Genomic DNA, 19,449 nt, shown 5'->3' with positions numbered 1-19,449 from the left:
CTCTTTCGTAGGGATTGGCTGCACCTTAATGGGGAAAAGGCAGCTGTGTTGGGGAAGAAGATGGCTAGAAGGTTGGAGGAGTGTTTAAACTAGGGACTGGGGGGGGGAGGGAAATTACATTATATGAAGGGAAGATAGTGCAGATAGAGACCAGGGGCAAGGTAGTGGGACTGGGGGAGGAATGGAAGGAGGGACTAGAACAGTTCAGAAGGAAAGGTGTAGGGTAAAAAATATACATAAACCTCTCAAATGTATGTATGTATGTATACTAATGCCATAAGCCTGACTAATAAAACTGGGGAACTGGAATTAGTGATGTGTGAGGAGGACTATGACATAGTGGGAATAACTGAGACATGGCTGGATGATAGCTATGACTGGGCAGTTAATGTACAGGGTTTACAGTCTGTTTAGAAAGAATCGTCAAAACCAGAGAGGGGGAGGGGGTTGCCTTTATGTAAAGTCTTGTCTAAAGCCCACAGTCCGAGAAGATATACAGTGGGATGCGAAAGTTTGGGCAACCTTGTTAATCGTCATGATTTTCCTGTATAAATCGTTGGTTGTTACGATAAAAAATGTCAGTTAAATCTATCATATAGGAGACACACACAGTGATATTTGAGAAGTGAAATGAAGTTTATTGGATTTACAGAAAGTGTGCTATAATTGTTTAAACAAAATTAGGTAGGTGCATAAATTTGGGCACTGTTGTCATTTTATTGATTCCAAAACCTTTAGAACTAATTATTGGAACTCAAATTGGCTTGGTAAGCTCAGTGACCCCTGACCTACATACACAGGTGAAACCAATTATGAGAAAGAGTATTTAAGGGGGTCAATTGTAAGTTTCCCTCCTCTTGCACTGCAGTCTGTGCCAGAGCTACACCTAATATAGGCATATTTCTGGATAATAAATGAACCCCCAAATGTTTAGCAAATCCACAAGAAATCTGTGACAAGGTGACATCTGAATTTACCCTTGCTGATATAATCATCATCATCACATAACAGTGTAACAGAAGACAACAGGTTTAATGTCAATAAAACAAAGTATGATAAAAAAAAAAAAACAGCAGTTTATTAAATATAATTATATCTACATAACAGTCATGGCACCTGATACACAGCATGTAAGTGACTACTAATGGCTTTACATAAAAGCTATACCAGATACCAGCATCTTCTCCTGTCAGTCCTCTGACCACCTTCATGGTGGTGGTGACAATCAGAAATATGAAAATCCATAACTAGATATTGCAAAATGTATACTGTTTGGCAAGTTAAATGTTGGGAGATGTAGTGCAGCGGTGGCATCAGTTTTATTGTACACCTTGAGTCATACGAGACTTGGCCAAATTTCTGGAAATATAAATGAGAAAAGAGTAAAGGTCCCTCTACACTGGCCGAGAATCCAAAAGATAATCACTAACAAGTGAATTATTGTTTGCCAGCAGCAGAATGTGATGACACAGCACGATCTGCCGCCGGCAAACGATGATTTTTAAACGTGCTGATGGATTCCATTTGCCCGATGAATGAGCGTTTGGGGTAATCGGCAGAAGTATTACACTGCCAGATCATCGGTAACGAGAGTTCATTCAAACGCTTGTTAGCGATGATCTGCACAATTACCTACGCCTCTAAGGCTACTTTCACACTAGTATTTTTGCTGCAAAAACGCTTTTGTTACTGATAATACAACCATCTGCATCCGTTATGAACGGATCCGGTTGTATTATCTTTAACATACCCAAGACAGATCCGTCATGAACTCCGTTGAAAGTCAATGGGGACAGACTCGTTTTCTATTGTATCGGATTGTGTCAGAAATGCTGTGGTTTGCTCTCCGGTATGAGAACGGAACGGAATGCATTTTGGAGCACTCCGTTCTGTTCAGTTACGTTTTGTCCCCGTTGACAATGAATGGGGACAAAACGGAAGCATTTTTTCCAGTATTGAGACCCTATGACGGATCTCAATACCAGAAAATATTAACGCTAGTGTGAAAGTAGCGTAATATATGCTATACTCTGGAGGAGATCTGTGCATATAATTGCAGCTCGCTCTTCCACCAGGGAGCAGCAGATTGTCAGGAAGGAACGCTTCTCTGTCATATATGTAAAGGGACCTTTAGGGTGATGGGCAGCAGCTGTGCGGTATTCAGTTGCCTGTTGTACTGCCAACCCTGAGGTTGGTTGGTTGCCTGAGCAAGAAAGAAGAAAATTTATCCACATGGCGTCAAGAAAAATGAATCATTCCTGTGGCTCTGCCGGCTGAAGACTGGATTCCACTCATGGGATTATGTGGATTCAGACTTTACTGCTGTCAAGAAAAATGTAGACATGGTTAGAGTTTATATACTTGCTGGGTAAATATCAGAATAAGATATTGCAGTGTCCCACTCAGTGATGGTCGTGGGCACTTCAAACTTTTGTATTTGCTTATCAAAATGTATTGCTGTATATTCCTGTAATTCCTATTACCAGGCTGTTAGTGTGTCATTACATCCATTCGCCCCTAGGTGGTGCTGGCATCACTTATATATATAGCTGGGGTATGCTAATAGGAAGTATGAATTCTGTAGAGAAGTTGAGGAAGTTAGCGTAGGAGCACAACAGGCCTAGTCCACCATGTAGCTGCCATATTAGCCCCTTGGCTGTGGCCAGGCTAAGGGAGCACACAGATCAAGAACAATGTTGTTGCAGCACAGCACAGACCAGTTAGTCTACGTCTGAATATAGAGAAAGTCTAGTGGAGGTTGGAGCTAAATTAGCCAATGTACTTCACAAGCACCAGTGACCAGGAGGAACCTAAAAGTACCTGGACACAGCCAGATGATTAAAGGGATATTCCCATCTCAGAAAATGGGGGCATTATTGTCTGATAGGTGCGGGTCCCACCGCTGGGACCCGCACCTACAACGAGAACGAAGCGGGGAGTGCTGTGGCTGGAGGACCCCAGATTTTCCGGGGTCCGTCCACTACCAAGCGCTGCTGCCATAGAAGTGAATGGGAATGCACCGCACATGCGCGACCCATGCTCCCATTCATTTCTATGGGGCAGACTTCAACATACAGTCCCATGTAAATAACATCACCTCCTCGATATTCAGTCCCATATAAATAACCTTATTGAGGTAATTAGCATATTAATAAAAGCGATTTTATAGACAAATTACAAGACATAGGGCAGTAATACTAGTATATTTTAATGTAAATCATGGAGACTGATGTGGTGATATTAATAGCTCAGTTAGTGCAAGGGGGGGAACTAACTCTCCTTAGGGAGAGAGCACCTTAATCAGTGTGAGGAGACTTACAGGCCATACATGCTCCTCTGGAATTCTGGGAGGGAAGAAATGCAAATGAGCTCTTAACAAGCTTTGCCTCTAATGCCACCAGATGTAAGGCAGCTATCCTATAAGTCAGTGTTCAGCTCTTAAAATAAGCCTTGAGACATGACTTGGATATTAAATAAGCCAGCATCTCATCTGCAGACAGCTGTTTCGGGGTGATTGCCCCTCATCAGTGCAGAGCAGAGGGTACTGGTTTAACTGAGTAGGAGGCCTGTGTCCGAGCAAGGGGGGAACTAACTCTCCTTATGGAGAGAGCACCTTAATCAGTGTGAGGAGACTTATAGGCCATACATGCTGGCTTATTTAATATCCAAGTCATGTCTCAAGGCTTATTTTAAGAGCTGAACACTGACTTATAGGATAGCTGCCTTACATCTGGGGGCATTAGAGGCAGAGCTTGTTAAGAGCTCATTTGCATTTCTAGCTCAGTAAGTGAAATCCAGGAGACAGTGTCTCTTTAAGGGGTTGTACTCTAATTTTCAGACCTCTCAGACTGGCGGGACCAGCATTGGTGATCATACTTACCTGATCCCCGGCCTTAGGTCCTGGCTCGTTCGCTCCCTGGAATCTGCTGCTTGTCTCTGGTTCCTCCATGTAAACTTCCTTTTGATGCTGATGCTCGACTTGCATCATTTCAAATGGTCATGTGACACAAACAGATCACCGCTGTGGCCAGTGATTGGCTGCAGCAGCGTCAAATTGGAAGTTTACATGGAGGGACCCGAGTCAATATAGTGTAGACCGAGGAGTGAAGAAGCTGGAATCCAGCTCCGGGGATCAGGTAACTATGATCACCAACGCGGGTCCTGCCAGTCTGAGAGGTCTGGAAATTAGTGCACGACCCCTTCAATACGAGACCCATATTGTGCTTCCATATTCCTCCGATTTCATATGAAGGTTTTTTGTGTCATGTATTTCATCCAAGTAAAATGAATGATTCCAGTATTATGTCGGTATTCTGCTTTGAAGCACCATATAGCAGCACACAGAGTACCTACAGCTCTGTAATATGGAGCCTCATGCACAATATGGTGTGTACGAGGCCTTACTCTGTATACGCCAAGAGGGGATTTTTCAAGTCCGTTTTGATAGAGGCAAAGTTGCCGTCATTTGCGACAAATGTATCAAAATGTTGCAGAAAATAGATTGTGTTGCATCTTTAAAGCAGTTATCCAATGTCTAAAACATGCCCCGCTAATTCCCGGGCCCCCAATATAGATTATATATGTCCAAAAGCACAAACGTGCCCGCTAACGTGTGTGTATTAGCGCCCTACAGTTATACAGAATTAGAAAAACATGTTTGCTTTCTTTTAGAAACAGCGCCCCACCTGTCCATGGGTGGTGTATGGTATTGCAGCTCTTCTACAATATTACATACAACCCGTGGACAGTTTGTGGACAGTGGCGCCATTTTTTTTAAAGAAAGCAGCCATTTTTTTGTATAATGCATAGCATGCTAGATGGCTAACAATTTAGCTGATTATGCAATTAAACACCTGTTTTATTAAGGGAGGGGTGTCAATAAAATCCCTTCTCAAAATCCACCATGAAAATCCAGTTAAAATATTGTGGTCACCGTCAGGTCAATTTCCAGCATAAACATCTATTGTGCTCCAATGTTGGACTGACCTTTTACATGCATCTCCAGCCCAGTTGGTAGCTCTGGTAGAGATTGTCCTGTCTGGGCCATCTGTATGATCTGTCCAGCGCCAGGGAAGTTGCGTCCATGATATAGTTGTCTCGGGCTAGAATGGACTGGAATTTGTCCTGGAAGGGCCTGTCATTGTACCAGTAAAAGGTATCATCTCCTAAGAAAGAAAGAAAGGTCTATGGTGACAATGTCATATTGGCAGGAGCACCACTAAGGCTACTTTCACACTTGCGGCAGGACGGATCCGACAGGCGGTTCACCATGTCGGATCCGTCCTGCGGCTATTTCGCCGTGCCGCCGGACCACCGCTCCGTCCCCATTGACTATAATAGGGATGGGGCGGAGCTCCGGTGCAGCACAGCGGTGCACGGCGAAAGCCGCCGGACTAAAAAGCATGACATGCAGTAATTTTAGTCCGGCGGCCTTTCACCGTGCACCGCCGTGCTGCGCCGGAGCTCCACCCCGTCCCCATTATAGTCAATGGGGACGGAGCGGCGGTCCGGCGGCACGGCGAAATAGTCCCAGGACGGATCCGACATGGTGAACAGCACGTCGGATCCGTCCTGCCGCAAGTGTAAAAGTAGCCTTACTGCAGGATAAAATAATCCAGCTCTCCCAGGAACAGAAAACAGTATGACATTTCTGACTAGTGGAAAAGGCAGGGAATGGAAAGTCTTCTCTGAAGATCATCATCATGGCTATTACCTCAGCCAAGTGTGTGATGGTGATCACAAGGAATAAATCGTACATTTACACTGGGGTCTTCCATCCATCATAAGGTCTACACCCACCACCACAGATAACCTGACATATCAAGGTCCAATGTCCCCAATATTCTGGACCAGTCAGAGTTTTATAGGATTTGTCAGGATGAGCATACCTACTATAGATAGAGTCCATGGAACTTGAATGGAGAGAGCTTCTTTATTCAATCTTTGCCTAGATGCAGCACCTGACTCATGTGGAGGAACAGTGGTCACAGTGGTCACCCCCAAGTGAGGGCATCATCACGTTCAGGCTTGAGATAGAGTGGGGGAGGTGACCGTACAAGTCCGTAGCTCTCTCCATTCAAGTGTATAAGAGACAAAGGGTTGCAGAATGAGCGCCACACCGGTACATAGGTTACATCTGGTACTGCAATACCAAATACAACCTGTGGACTGGCGTGGTCCGGTTTATCAAAGAAAGCAGCCGTGTTTTTCTAATCCTGGCAGAGCAGGGGTCTTGGGACTCCTATGGGGAGTTCCAGACGTGGCAGGATCCTCACCTATCAGATATTAATGGAATGTCATATGGTGGGTAACCCCCTTTAATTGGTGCCCACTGATATCAATAGGCATCAATTGATTTTAATGGATGTTGGTGGTCTTCCAGAACAAAATGCTGCACTGGCCACGGCTCCCTTCTGTACATAATAGGAAAGGTTTCTTGGTTGTCGTTGGACCCTGCGTGGAACTCGTAAAAGTGGGATACTTACAAATCCCATTATCAACGGTGAGAGAATCCTACTTAGGCCTCCTGCGCACGACCGTATGGCTTTTATAGTGTTTTGCGGTCCGTTTTAAACGGATCTGTTTTTCCGTTTTTTGTTTCAGTATTGGTTCCTCTTCTGTTCCTTTTTTCCGTTTGGTTTCCGTTTTTTGCAGATCGGAAATGGAAGCATGGCATATACAGTATGCAGTAATTACATAGAAAAATTGGGCTGGGCATAACATTTTCAATAGATGGTTCCGCAAAAACACAACGGATACTGAAGACATACGGATGCATTCCGTATCCGTTCCATTTTATTTACAGCCCCATTGACTTGAATTTGCAATTGGCAATAATAGGACATGTTCTATCTTTGAACGGACACATTGAAATGAATGGTTCCGTATACGGACCGGATGATTTTCACGGACCCATCGACATCAATGTATGTGTGCAGTCCGGGGCACTGATGAAAGTAGTGCATGCATCCGTGGATTTTTTGCAGACCGCAGCAAATCACGGAAATGTGGAAAACATATTAAAGTAAATCGATCAGTATGCTGTCCTTAAAAAAATAAAAGCAGACAGCATGTGTCCGTGAAAAACAGAAGTGTGGGCAAGGCCTTAACAGGGCACAGAAAAAATGGCGTGGTGTTAAACAAGCAGGAAGTGCTCAAACCGATATGCAGGTGTGCATGTGAGTACAGGGGAGCAAATCCTGCACTTGTGGCCCGTTGCTAATTGCGATCCCCAGCAAAAACGCATACAATGGAGGATGCCCGCAGCGGACCACAAGGACCTTACGCTCCTGTAATTTGCCCACTGGCTCCTGGTATTGCCCATATGGCTCAGGTAGGTGAGTGGTAGGACCCGAGCTACTTGAGAAACCTTGGCGCGGTGCTCAGGCTCAGACATGTCCTCCACAGTAGGATATGTTGGCTAATCTCTCAATTTTAACTAATCAGTATGAGGGTTTAGTAAGACCGCAGAGTGCACCTGGATTTGCAAATGTTGTTATATTTTTACCAGGGCACACCCTAGACTTTCTGGGGCTACTGCCAAAGATTAGATTGGAGCCTCCACAGACATAGGCCTCATCCACACGACCGTTGTGTGCATCCGTGGCCGTTGTGCCGTCTTCCGTTTTTTTTCGCTGACCCATTGACTTTCAATGGGTCCGTGGAAAAATCGGAAAATGCACCGTTTGGCAGCCGCATCCGTGATCCGTTTTTCCTGGCCGTGAAAAAAATATGACCTGTCCTAATTTTTTTCACGGCCAACGGTTCACGGACCTATTCAAGTCAATGGGTCCGTGAAAAAACACGGATGCACACAAGATTGTCATCCACGTCCGTGTCCGTGATCCGTGTCCGTTTTTTCCTATCATTTCAATGGCAAACTTGACTTAGATTTTTTTTTCATTTTTCATGTCCGTGGATCCTCAAAAAATCAAGGAAGACCCACGGACGAAAAAAACGGTCACGGATCACGGACCTACGGATCACATTTTTGCGGACCTTAAAAAAAAAACGGTCGTGTGCATGAGGCCATAAGGGAAAGATCTGCACCTGTTCTGTGTAACATGTTCTCCCTCCTTGCAGCACCGCCGGCGTCCCGCTGATAAAGAGGGAGGAGGAGCCAGCATCGGACGTGGGCCGGTGTCCTCCTCTCCCTGGCAACAAGAGGGTAGGGAGGACCCATGGCGTACGCTTCCTCAGCGCGGCCGGCGGCCTCCATCCCCTAGGCAACGAGCAGGGGCAGGGACGAGTGCACTCAGGATTTTGGTTGGGGCTGACGCAGGGTCACGTGATCATTGAGTCTGGCCACAAGTTGCCTGTGATTGGTCTTACTACTCCACGAGCAGTTTCCTGCATGTCTGATTTACCCTAAGTTCACACCTGAGCGTTTTACAGCGCGTTCCTACGCGCTGTCAAACGCTCAACACAGAGAAACCAATGATTCCCTATGGGAATGGTTCTCACCTGGGCGTTTTACAGCGCGTACGATCGCGCTGTAAAACGCCCGACGCATAAGCAAGTTCAGGAGCTTTTTTTGGCGCGTTTGACGCGCGTTTGGGCCATAGACTCTTTGGACAACACTGCTGTCAATCACCCAAACGCGCGTCAAACGCGAGTTTACTATTACAAAAACGCGCATAAATACGCGTGGCAAAATCGCGCATAAAAACGCGCGTTTGCGAAACGCTCAGGTGTGTACCCAGGGTTAGCGAACTCGACCTTGGCTTGTATTTGACTCTTGATCCTGTGTTATTCCTTTGTACTGACGTGACCTCCTGGTACTTCACCTCGGCTTCCATTTTATTCTGGTTTTGCTTATGGTTGGTTATTTGCTTGTCTGGTTACTACCCGGCCTGGTAGCTTACGTTTCTGTCTTAGTCTTTTGTTTTCTCCCACCTTGTTCCCTCCCTGTAGACCCCTGCACGTACTTAAGCTTGGGACTGCCGTCCAGCTGCGCACCGTGGGTTAGGACGGACTGTGCAAGTAGGTGGGGATAGAGGAGTGGGTGGAGCCTAGGGCTGCACTGTCCCTATAGAACCGTGACATTCTGTGTTTATAACCGCACCTGATTTGGGCTCAAAATCACTGACCAAACACTGACTGTGTTAATAAGCGCTAAGGGTGGCTGCACATGGTGCAGATTTGTGTGCAGAAAATACGCATGAAATCCCTACCGAAATGCCCAAAGCTGCACTATTTACTTAGTTTTTGTTCTGTTTTTTCCACTTTGTTGGTACTGTATTATGCTGCAGATTATGTGCGGTGAAAATACGTGCATCATTTGCAGACACCCTAAGGGCTCATTCACACGAACATAAGGGCTCCGTGCCTGTGCTGCAGACCTTTAACCATTAACTCCTTTGCATGATCAACTACAGTATTAGGCCTCATGCACACAGCCGTTATTTTGGTCCACATCTGAGCTGCCATTTTGGCGGCTGGGATGCAGACCCATTAACTTCAATGGGGCTGTAAAATATGCGGACAGCACGTTCGTGTGCATGTAGCCTTAAAGGGGTGGTCCGGCCTTTTTCTATTGATGAGCTATCCTCAGGATGGGACATCAATATTAGATTGGCTGGGATCCGACACCCGGCACCCCCACCGATCAGCTGTATGAGGAGACGCAGTGCGCACGTGCCATCTCCATTCACTCTTCCTCTCACTCCCTTCTCTCTTCCCATAGACATACAGCAGAGAGTAGGAAGAGTGACGGCACGTACACACCGTGCGCGCCGTCTCCTCAAACAGCTGATCAGCGGGGGTGCCAGGTGTCTGACCCCCGCCGATCTGATATTGATGACCTATCGTGAGGATAGGTCATCAATATCAAAAGCCCGGACAACCCCTTTAATTCAGTCGGTCACTGCACTCCTGCCCACCTTTTGGAAAAGTGGTGAAGGTGTTGGAATAAGCTAAAATTTGCAACTTTTTTACCCCAAAAAATGGCATAAAACGTTCAGAACCTCCAGATCGGGGCTGTAAGTCTATGGGAATTATTAAATGCTTTATTAAACCTTTTTTTTGTCGTGTTTTCTTCACTTGCGTTTTTATTGCGCCAGTGGCATTTTTTTTAAATGGCAGTCTGCTTGAGTTATGACATTTTTTGCTTCAATTTCTGACATTTTTGTGCTATAGACATCCATTGTTTTTGGTACTGCTTAAAAAAAAGCATATGTCAATGTGTGTTGTGTTTCTGCATTATGTGTTTTTTTTAACCGTAGCTTTTTCCATATTGATCAACAGAGGGGGGAACATACTTTCCTGTAAGAAAATGACTGACTTTAAAAACAAAACATAAAAGCGAGTTCTAAAAAAACAACGCAAAAAAAAAAAGAAAACTGAAAAACGTGCATGCTGGAGGACTTGCAAAGTGAATGAAGTTGCCCTTTAAATCTAGCACACACCAATACAGAATAATTGAACACAAAGAATCAGACGTCAGTAACTTACTGTATTTTCTCACTCTGTTCGGTCTGCACTTAATGTTACTACGTTCCTTATTTGCATCAAATTTTAACTCTTTGCGGAGAGTGTTGGAGGCAGGCTCCACCGTGACATGGACGTTCTCATCAGTAGAGGTGCTAATGAAACAGCCCGGTTGCTTCGCTGACTCGATTGAATACTCTATTTTGTTGACATTACTGAGGTAGAAGAAAAACTCTTTGGTCTCAGGCTTATCGAAATCAAGACTCTTCTGTCCTAATGGCTGAATGAGAATGAGAAATGGTTAGCTCAATGGACAAGGAAAAAATCTGTGTATTAATAATCTTGTCCACCTCTTTCTAGTGTAAGAAGTGGTAAGGATTACGGGTGGGCGATGGGGGGTATCATGGTGGGTTGGCAATGACATGATCAGGTACACCTTACTGAAAATCGCCAGCACAGTAGAACGGGCACAAGGTGGTGAAACAGTCTGTCAGTGATAACTTGGGCACAGTTTGACGGTCCTACTCACAGATGGAAATGGTGCCAAAGGAGGGTATGGCGCCATGGGGCTTTCCACCCAGACTCGGTGTCTGGTGATCTCTCCACCTGATGTACATCTAGCCCTGGGGTCACACACAGCTTTTAGTACTATCACTCCTACCAGCTTCTCAGCTGCTCTCTATCTGCGGGGAGACCCATCTCTTCACCCAATGGACGCTCTCCATTCACCTATGGCCTCTGCTCCATTGCAGTGCTTGACTCAAGCACAACCCGACCTTGCACAGGGGCAGTTACTAGTACGGGTATACACCCCCTCCAAGACCAAGGCGGGCAGCCCCTTATAAACACAGATTACTCTGCCCACGTGAGAAGCATGGTGCCCCCACCCCTATGTGTTCTCATTAACAGGACTAACCAGACTTTAAGGCCTAGTTCACACGAACGTATGGCTTTTATAGTTTTCTGCGGTCCATTTTTCACGGATCCTTTGTTCCGTTTTTGAGTTCCGTTGTGTTTCCGTTTCCTTTCCATTCCGTTTTTCCGTATGCCATATACAGTATACAGTAATTACATAGAAAAAATTGGGCTGGGCATAACATTTTCAATAGATGGTTCCGCAAAAAACGGAACGGATATAGATGCATTTCCGTATGTGTTCTGTTTTTTTTTGCGGACCCATTGACTTGAATGAAGCCACGGAAAGTGATTTGCGGGCAATAATAGGACATGTTCTATCTTTCCACGGAACGGAAATACGGAAATGGAATTCTTACGGAGCACTTTTTTAGCAGACTGCAAAATACATATCAGTTTATGATCGGTGGGGGTCCGACACCTGGGACCCCTGACAGTCAGCTGTTTGTGAAGGCAGTATTGCTCGCAGTAGCGCCACAACCTTTTCTCACTTTTCCTAGGCCTAGGCCAGTGATGTCACATTCATGTGAATGGGGCTGAGCTGTGATACCAAGCACAGGCGCTATACAATGTACGGCGCTGTGCTTGGTGAGCTGAGAGAATGCCGTGCGCTAGTGCAAGCGCCAGTGCATTCTCAAGCAGCTGATCGGTGGGGGTCCCAGGTGTCGGACCCCACACCAATCAGATACTGATGACCTATCCAGAGGTTACGGTTGTTACTGTACACTCTTATGCAATATTTTGCATTTAACCAGAGGAGAACATTTTAGTCTTGGAGTACGTTCACATGAGGGATTTAGAAAACACGCTGGAATCCACACTGATTTTCTGTGCGTTTTTTGGAGCATTTTTTTTTTCGCTTCCCATTCATTTCAATGGGAGAATTAGCGTGGATTCTGTGCCAAGATAGAGGTTGCTGCTTTTTTTTCTACTCTATTTTTAAGTTCTTTTAATGGGAGGCTTTTTAGAGGAATTTATTGGCGCTGCAAATGCATGAAAAACAGCGCCAAAAAAGTCATGTGAATGGGCCCAATTTTTTGTTTGTTTTTTGTACGACCTCATTGCACACCATGTTGTACACCCCTATTGCACACCATGTTGTACACCCCTATTGCACACCATGTTGTACACCCCTATTGCACACCATGTTCTACACCCCTATTGCACACCATGTTGTGCACACCATGTTGTACACCTCTATTGCACACCATGTTGTACACCTCTATTGCACACCATGTTGTACACCCCTATTGCACACCATGTTGTACACCTCTATTGCACACCATGTTGTACACCCCTATTGCACACCATGTTGTACACCTCTATTGCACACCATGTTGTACACCTCTATTGCACACCATGTTGTACACCCCTATTGCACACCATGTTGTACACCCCTATTGCACACCATGTTGTACACCCCTATTGCACACCATGTTGTACACCCCTATTGCACACCATGTTGTACACCCCTATTGCACACCATGTTGTACACCCCTATTGCCCACCATGTTGTACACCCCTATTGCACACCATGTTGTGCACCCCTATTGCACACCATGTTGTACACCCCTATTGCACACCATGTTGCTGGCCACATAATGCTGTGTGGGGTGTCATGGCTCGGACTATTTCTTAAGGGAAAAATACATCTTAGGGCGGGAGCGCATATGCGTTTGTAATTCCGTTATAATGTTCTGTTATAGCAGAGTTATAACGGAATATAACAGACTTTAAGGACGGAATGCAAAATGGAGCCGTTTAGAGGCATTCCGTTTTGCTCTGTCCTAATACGTTTCTATGGGCACTGTAGGAAGGTGCAAGGGTCCGTCATTCACGGAAGGTACGTGTCACCGAGGTTTCTGGCCTCGGTGAGATAAGAACAGGTCATTTTGTGTGTCGGACGCAGCTAGTGCTCGCTGACACTGTTTTATCTTAGTGTGGCTGTAAAGCCGATCCGGGCCGGTTCTTATTGGGAGCAGCCAAAGAGCAGGGTGGGTGGCTGTCCCCCACGTCCAGGCCAGGTTTTGGGCTGGGGTTTAAAATCCCAGCCAGCAGCTCAGCTTGAGGTGGAATGAACCTCCAGGTGAGAGTGGAGCTGAGGGGTTCTGCCATACTGCAAGGCTGGTGGCCAGGCGCCCTAAGGCCTGCTGTGGGCTGCCAGGTGACGTGTTTTTGAGTTCTGTAGACTTTTGCTGTGAGAATTAACACCAGGATTCTTGCGGTGTAAATGAACACCAGGGCCCTGCCATGTATTGTGTTTCTTTTCTGCCTTTCTGTGTGAATAAACACTGACTTTTGCTTTTCAACCGTGGTTTTGCCTCTGTATTGCGTCCGCTTACCCTGCCTACCAGAGCGAATCCCTACAGCACAAGTAACAGTTACGTTTTGTTCCGTTATGTATGTATGGCAGGACTTTTTTTTTCCCCCCATCATACATAACGGAACCATTATTTGTATCCATAGAAATGTATTAGGACGGAGCAAAACGGAATGCCTCTAAAGGGTTCTGTTTTGATTCCGTCCTTAACCCCTTCCTGACTGCCCACTGTGTATACATCCTATCTGCACATGCCCCGGGCAGATAGCACGTATATAGACATGCAGGCAGCTCTTTAATCCCAGGAAAGATCAGCAATCTAGCAGGAGCAGGTTGGGTCCCGGCTGACAGACACAGCAGGGACCCTGAGGAGAAGACCGGAGCGGTTTATTACCGCTTCTGCCTTCTCTGTAAAAAATAAAATAAAAATGCAGTCACTGACAGAAACAGTCACCATATTCGCCCGTTCTCTCAAACCTATACATGTTCTGTATGAAAACGATCACAAAATAGGGAACTCATTGCAATAATTTAATTTTTGTGTCATTTTTAGGGTCCATTCACACTGCAATGTGGGTTCCTCATTTTGCGGACCACACATCGCCAGCACTAATAGAATATGCCTATTCTTGTCCGCAATTGCAGACAAGAATAAGACATGTTCTATTTTTTTCGGCAACGGAATTGTGGACCCGGAAGACCATAGAAATGAATGGGTCCGCAATTCCGTTCCGCAAAATTGCGGATGTGTTAATGGAGCCTTAATATTTAAGAAAAAAAAATTGGGAGTTTTTTCCTCCAAATTAAGGGCTCGTGCACATGTCCCCGACCCCCCCCCCCTCATCCAACGGTCCGCACCGCCAAAAAGTACTTTTTGGCGGTGCGGAGGCACGGCCAGGAAGACCATGGAAGCACTCTGTAGTGCTTCAGTGGGGTTCAGATCCGTGCTGCCGCACCGCATTTCCGGGTTTTCGGACCCATTGAAGTGAAAGGGTCCGCATCCGTGATGCGGGGTGCACACGGCTGGTGCCCCCTGTATTGCGGACCCGAGGTATGCGGGCTGCAATATGGCCACGGCGGGGCAACGGCCGTGTGCATGAGCCCTAAACCTAAAAAAAGGAAAAAGAATTTCTAAAAATTATTTTGGTACTCAAATAAATAAATAAATTTGTTGAAAGTGGCATTTTAAAAAGTCGCAAACACAGGCAGGGGTGCACCTAGCCTTTCTGCTGCCTGAGGAGGAAACTTAAATGGTGCCCCCCCATGCCAATTTCTTAACCTAATCCCTTTGCCACAATGAAAGCGCTCATTGCCTATGGTCCTTCTGCTGCCCCCATCTTGCCCCTACCAGGTGCTGCCTGAGGAGATTGCCTCAGCAGGCCTCATTGGTGGTGCACCCCTGAACACAGCGTTTGCAGCTTTTTTTTTTTCGGTCAGAAAACTGAACGATAAATCTCCCTCTTTAATATATATATGGAGGACGGCGAAAGTCAGACAGATGAGGATTTATGAAGATATAACAAAAAAAACCTCACCAACACTTTGAGCTGCTTGTCTGGGTTAGGTTTATATGATAGATACAGGTCCTGGTCTTTGACTTGTATGGTGATAACACCCTTTTCTCTTGTTTCGTGGAAAGTGATCTTGAATTTTGGTGCTAGGATAGTAAATGTAGAAAATGTTTGTACCGTGTAAACAGTATGAAAATATGGATTGCGATAATAGTATCATACATAAATGTGCAATTCTAAAAAAATAACATGATTTGATTATCTAGGAAAGTGGCATCATAGATTACACCAAGGTGCTGACTGCAGTCTCTGATCGGGTCACTGGGTCCTCTAATCAAGGAGGGAAGATCCCTTTGATCATGCTGTGGTCACAAACTGTGGCACTCAAAGGGTTATATGGCTGGGATCAGAGCTTCCCCGATCGCAACCATAATCGGGTGTATGCTCTAAGATCAGGAACTGTTAGTAACAGCTCGTCCTTAGAGTAGGTACCTACCTGCACCACTAACCATCAAAAGACAGCCTGCGGTTGCTAAAATGGACCTTTCACCTCTCCTGACATGCCTATTTTAATAGCTTCATGCATTCCCCATGTAATAACAATTCTGGAACATCTATTCTTATGGCTCTATGTTGTGCCGATCCTTTATTATTCCTGCTAGAAGTTATGAATAAATTGCTAGCAGTCTGCAGTAAGGGTACAGAGGGGTGGTAACCAGTTGGGGTGTGTCCCTGCACAGTCTGACTCTATCCAATCAATACTGCCATTTTCAGATTGTGCAGGGACACACCTTTTGTGGCAGGTGCAGCACTATGAAGTGCCTTTTGCGCTGTGGCATTAGAAGATTTCTGATATCTCTGACTTTTAGTCTAACCAGACTGTCTATTACTCTGTAATTCCTCTAGCGACGTTCTAGAGCACACCAAGTTCTCGAAATAACTTCTTTATTAACTTCACCTTTTCTTCATATATAACACTGTCGTCTCCGCAGCAGATAGTCCATGTACAAAACACGTGTTGAATAAAGTATCACAAAATGGTGGTATGCATAAGATGGTGGTTCAACTGTTCAATCTTGTCATTCCACAAAAAATGGTGGATATATTTCTCTCTTCAGTATCTGTACTCTCACTTTTAGTTATTTAAGCACTTTATGATCTCTCTCAGCGGCATATCTGAGGTCTAACTAATAGTTCTACTTGTTCAACTTGGTTTGCAGTTTGCAGTAACTATTTGCAGATTGGTTGAGTAGGATCTGGTATGGTTGTATGCAATTTGTATGGAATTTGGTCGCAATTTGTAATTTGGTGGAACTGTAAGTAAACACACATATAACTGGTTCAGTATACAGTTCTAATCACAATACTAACCATAGGCGTGCACAATGGGTGTGCCTGGGCACACCCTAATCAAGCCTGCTGGCCGGTGAATACTAAAGCGCTCATTAGTACCAGAGGACCAGGAAGCGGTGAATGCTATATACTTACAACTTCCTGGTCCTCGGCTGTCAGCTGGGCAGGGCTGCGCACAGTGTGAGGCGCTTTGTGACGTCACCCTGTGCGCGCCAGTTCAGAGCACAGCTGACACCAGGAGGAAGAGGATCGCGGGCGGTGAGGAGCAGAGAGGTAAGTTTTTTTTATTTTTATTTTTTTTATCTCTGCTTAACTCTGCTTTTGTCTTTAACACACTTACATAGGAACTGTATTAAGGTTATTGGCAGGTCTAGCTGTATAAACATATAAGCTACTGTATATTAGCAACCTAGGACAGGTCTTAGCTGGCCAGTTACACCCCTAACTTGTTACTTCCCCTCTGTACCCTTACTGCAGACTGCTAGCAATTCATCCAGTAATAAAAGAATGCCACAACATAGAGACATAAGAATAGATGCTCCAGGCTTATTACATGGGGAATGCATGACGCTATTAAAACAGGCAGTTCAGGACTCTCAGGAGTGGTAAAAGGTCCTCTCTAAGGAATTAAAAGGCTCAGAGTGGCATAAAAAAAGGCGCACCTCTACTATCTCTAGCTGCTCACGTTCCGTCACTCTCTAGGTTCTCTTTGGTTTCTGTTTCCTGTTACCTCTCGACAAACAGGAAATGCCAGCTCAGCCAATCACAGGCTGTAACCGTGACCTGCCTCAGACACTGATTGGCTGAACAGGCATTTCCTGTGTGTTGAGAGGGACCAGGAAGCAGAGACCATCAGGGATCTAGGGAGTGACGGAACGGGAGCAGCAGAGGATCGATGGAGGTGAGTATGACTTATTATATTTTACACCTTCTACAAAACAGTCTGGGAAATAGCACTGATGACCTAGGAAAATATTAAATTGCCACTGTAAAGGCTTAAAAAAGACATGCAGTCCATACCTTTGTTAGGTTGCTGCATCCACTTTGCCCGCACACTTTCACCATTTATGACAAAATATTTACGTGAAGTATCTTGAATGAAGGTGGCATCATTTGGTAAACTTTCAAAGAAACTGCCATCTACAATGTAAGTGATATCTAAAAACAAACACATGTGATCATGACTTTGTCGAATGTTACAGGCTGGGCCGCCATCAGAAATATTGGGGCCCCATACAGTAAACTTGGTGATGGCCCTATAGGTTAACGTTTTAAGGTCCATTTACATGGGCTGAATAAATGTTCCGACAAACGCTCATGCCCCATGTGAACACAGTCAGCGCTCATTGGTTGACTGATCGGATCTTTAATGTGGCCCAAAAAATGCCCACTTGTTAATGCAAACTGTATGGGGTCAAATCTTTGTATTACTATTCGCCTAGCTCGATGTCAAGATGCCTGCCCCCCTTACCAGCTATCCTGAGCTCAGCCCTTTCTGCTAGGTCCAGCATTGCTGCCCAGAAGGTCTTTCTTTTGCACCTCTCATGCCAGGAAAGTTCTATGTCATGGTATCTCCTGGGTGAGAAGAAGCAGACACTGACTATCCTCTTTCTAAGGGCTCATGCACAGGAACGTATTTTCTTTCCGCTTCCATTTTTTTTTGCGGACCGTATAGGGAACCATTCATTTCAAAAGGTCTGCAAAAACAACGGAAGGTACATTTCCGTATTTCCGTTCCGCAAAAAAGTAGTGCATGTCCTATGTGACAGTGATCTGCAAATCACTATCCGAGGCCCCATTCAAGTCAATGGGTCTGCAAAAAATGCAGAACGCTCATAAAACCCAGCTGTAGTGCATGTCCTATTACTGTCTGCAAATCACAGTCCGAGGCCCCATTCAAGTCACTGGGTCCGCAAAAAATAAAGGATACATTTATTTAAATGTTCTATTATCCTGATAGTTCAGAACGGAAAACAAAACAGTGATGTGAACGTGGCCTAAGGCCTCATGCATGCAAATGTTTTTTTTTTTTTCTGTTTCCGTTCTGTTGTTTGTGTTCCATAAACGGTCCGTATACGGAACCATTCATTTCAAAGGGTCTGCAAAAACAACGGGCGGTACGTTTCCGTTCCGCAAAAAAGTAGTTCATGTCCTATTACTGTCTGCAAATCACGGTCCGAGGCCCCATTCAAGTCAATGGGTCCGCCAAAAATGCGGAACACACATGAAACCCATCCGTATTTTGCGGATCCATACTGTAGCAATGCTATGCCCAGCCCATATTGCTCATGTGTTTGGTGATTAATAAGTTACTGTTTCCGTTTCCGATCCGCATACAGATATATTTTGTTTAATAACAGAACGGAAGTGACACATGTCAGATTTGCTAAAAATGGCCTGGTCCTTAAAGAGGACCTTTCACCTGTAAAAACAATGTGAACTAAGTATACAGACATGTAGAGCGGCGCCCGGGGGTCTCACTGCACTTACTATTATCCCCGGGTGCCGCTCCGTTCTCCCGTTATGCCCTCCGGTATCTTCGCTCTGTAAGTTATAGTAGGCGGAGTCTGCCCTTGTCCTGTGGGCGTCTCCTAGCTTGCAGCGCTGGCCAATCAGAGGGTTTTTTTCCCCAGGCTGTGAGCTGTGCGCTGCGATTGGCCAGCGCTGCAACCTTAGGAGAAGGAGACGCCCACAGGACAAGGGCAGACTCCGCCTACTATAACTTACAGAGCGAAGATACCGGAGGGCATAACGGGAGAACGGAGCGGCGCCCGGGGATAATAATAAGTGCAGTGAGATCCCCGGGCGCCGCTCTACATGTCTGCATACTTAGTTTACATTGTTTTTACAGGTGAAAGGTCCTCTTTAAGGACCAGGCCATTTTTAGCAAATCTGACATGTCACTTTATGTGGTGATAACTT

At 45.4% G+C, this 19,449-nt stretch overlaps 1 protein-coding gene across 2 annotated transcripts in view; it reads right to left on the bottom strand.

The window, feature by feature from the left end:
* Positions 1 to 747: 747 nt before the first annotated feature.
* Positions 748 to 19,449, bottom strand: part of LOC122929456 — a 29,512-nt gene continuing 10,810 nt past the window's right edge. The window contains exons 3-7 of one of the 2 annotated variants that reach the window (XM_044283039.1): positions 17,548 to 17,685; positions 15,199 to 15,320; positions 10,453 to 10,708; positions 4,987 to 5,165; positions 748 to 2,322 (exon numbers count right to left, since the gene is read on the bottom strand). In XM_044283039.1, coding sequence (XP_044138974.1) covers positions 4,990 to 5,165; positions 10,453 to 10,708; positions 15,199 to 15,320; positions 17,548 to 17,685 — 692 coding nt within the window. In that variant the 3' untranslated portion in view covers positions 748 to 2,322; positions 4,987 to 4,989. The remainder of the gene's footprint in view (positions 2,323 to 4,986; positions 5,166 to 10,452; positions 10,709 to 15,198; positions 15,321 to 17,547; positions 17,686 to 19,449) is intronic. The other variant, XM_044283040.1, reaches the window with a different exon arrangement.

The sequence above is a fragment of the Bufo gargarizans genome, chromosome 2 (assembly GCF_014858855.1).
Source record: "Bufo gargarizans isolate SCDJY-AF-19 chromosome 2, ASM1485885v1, whole genome shotgun sequence".
Lineage (NCBI taxonomy): Eukaryota > Metazoa > Chordata > Amphibia > Anura > Bufonidae > Bufo > Bufo gargarizans.
This window is presented reverse-complemented; position numbering and strand designations above follow the sequence as displayed.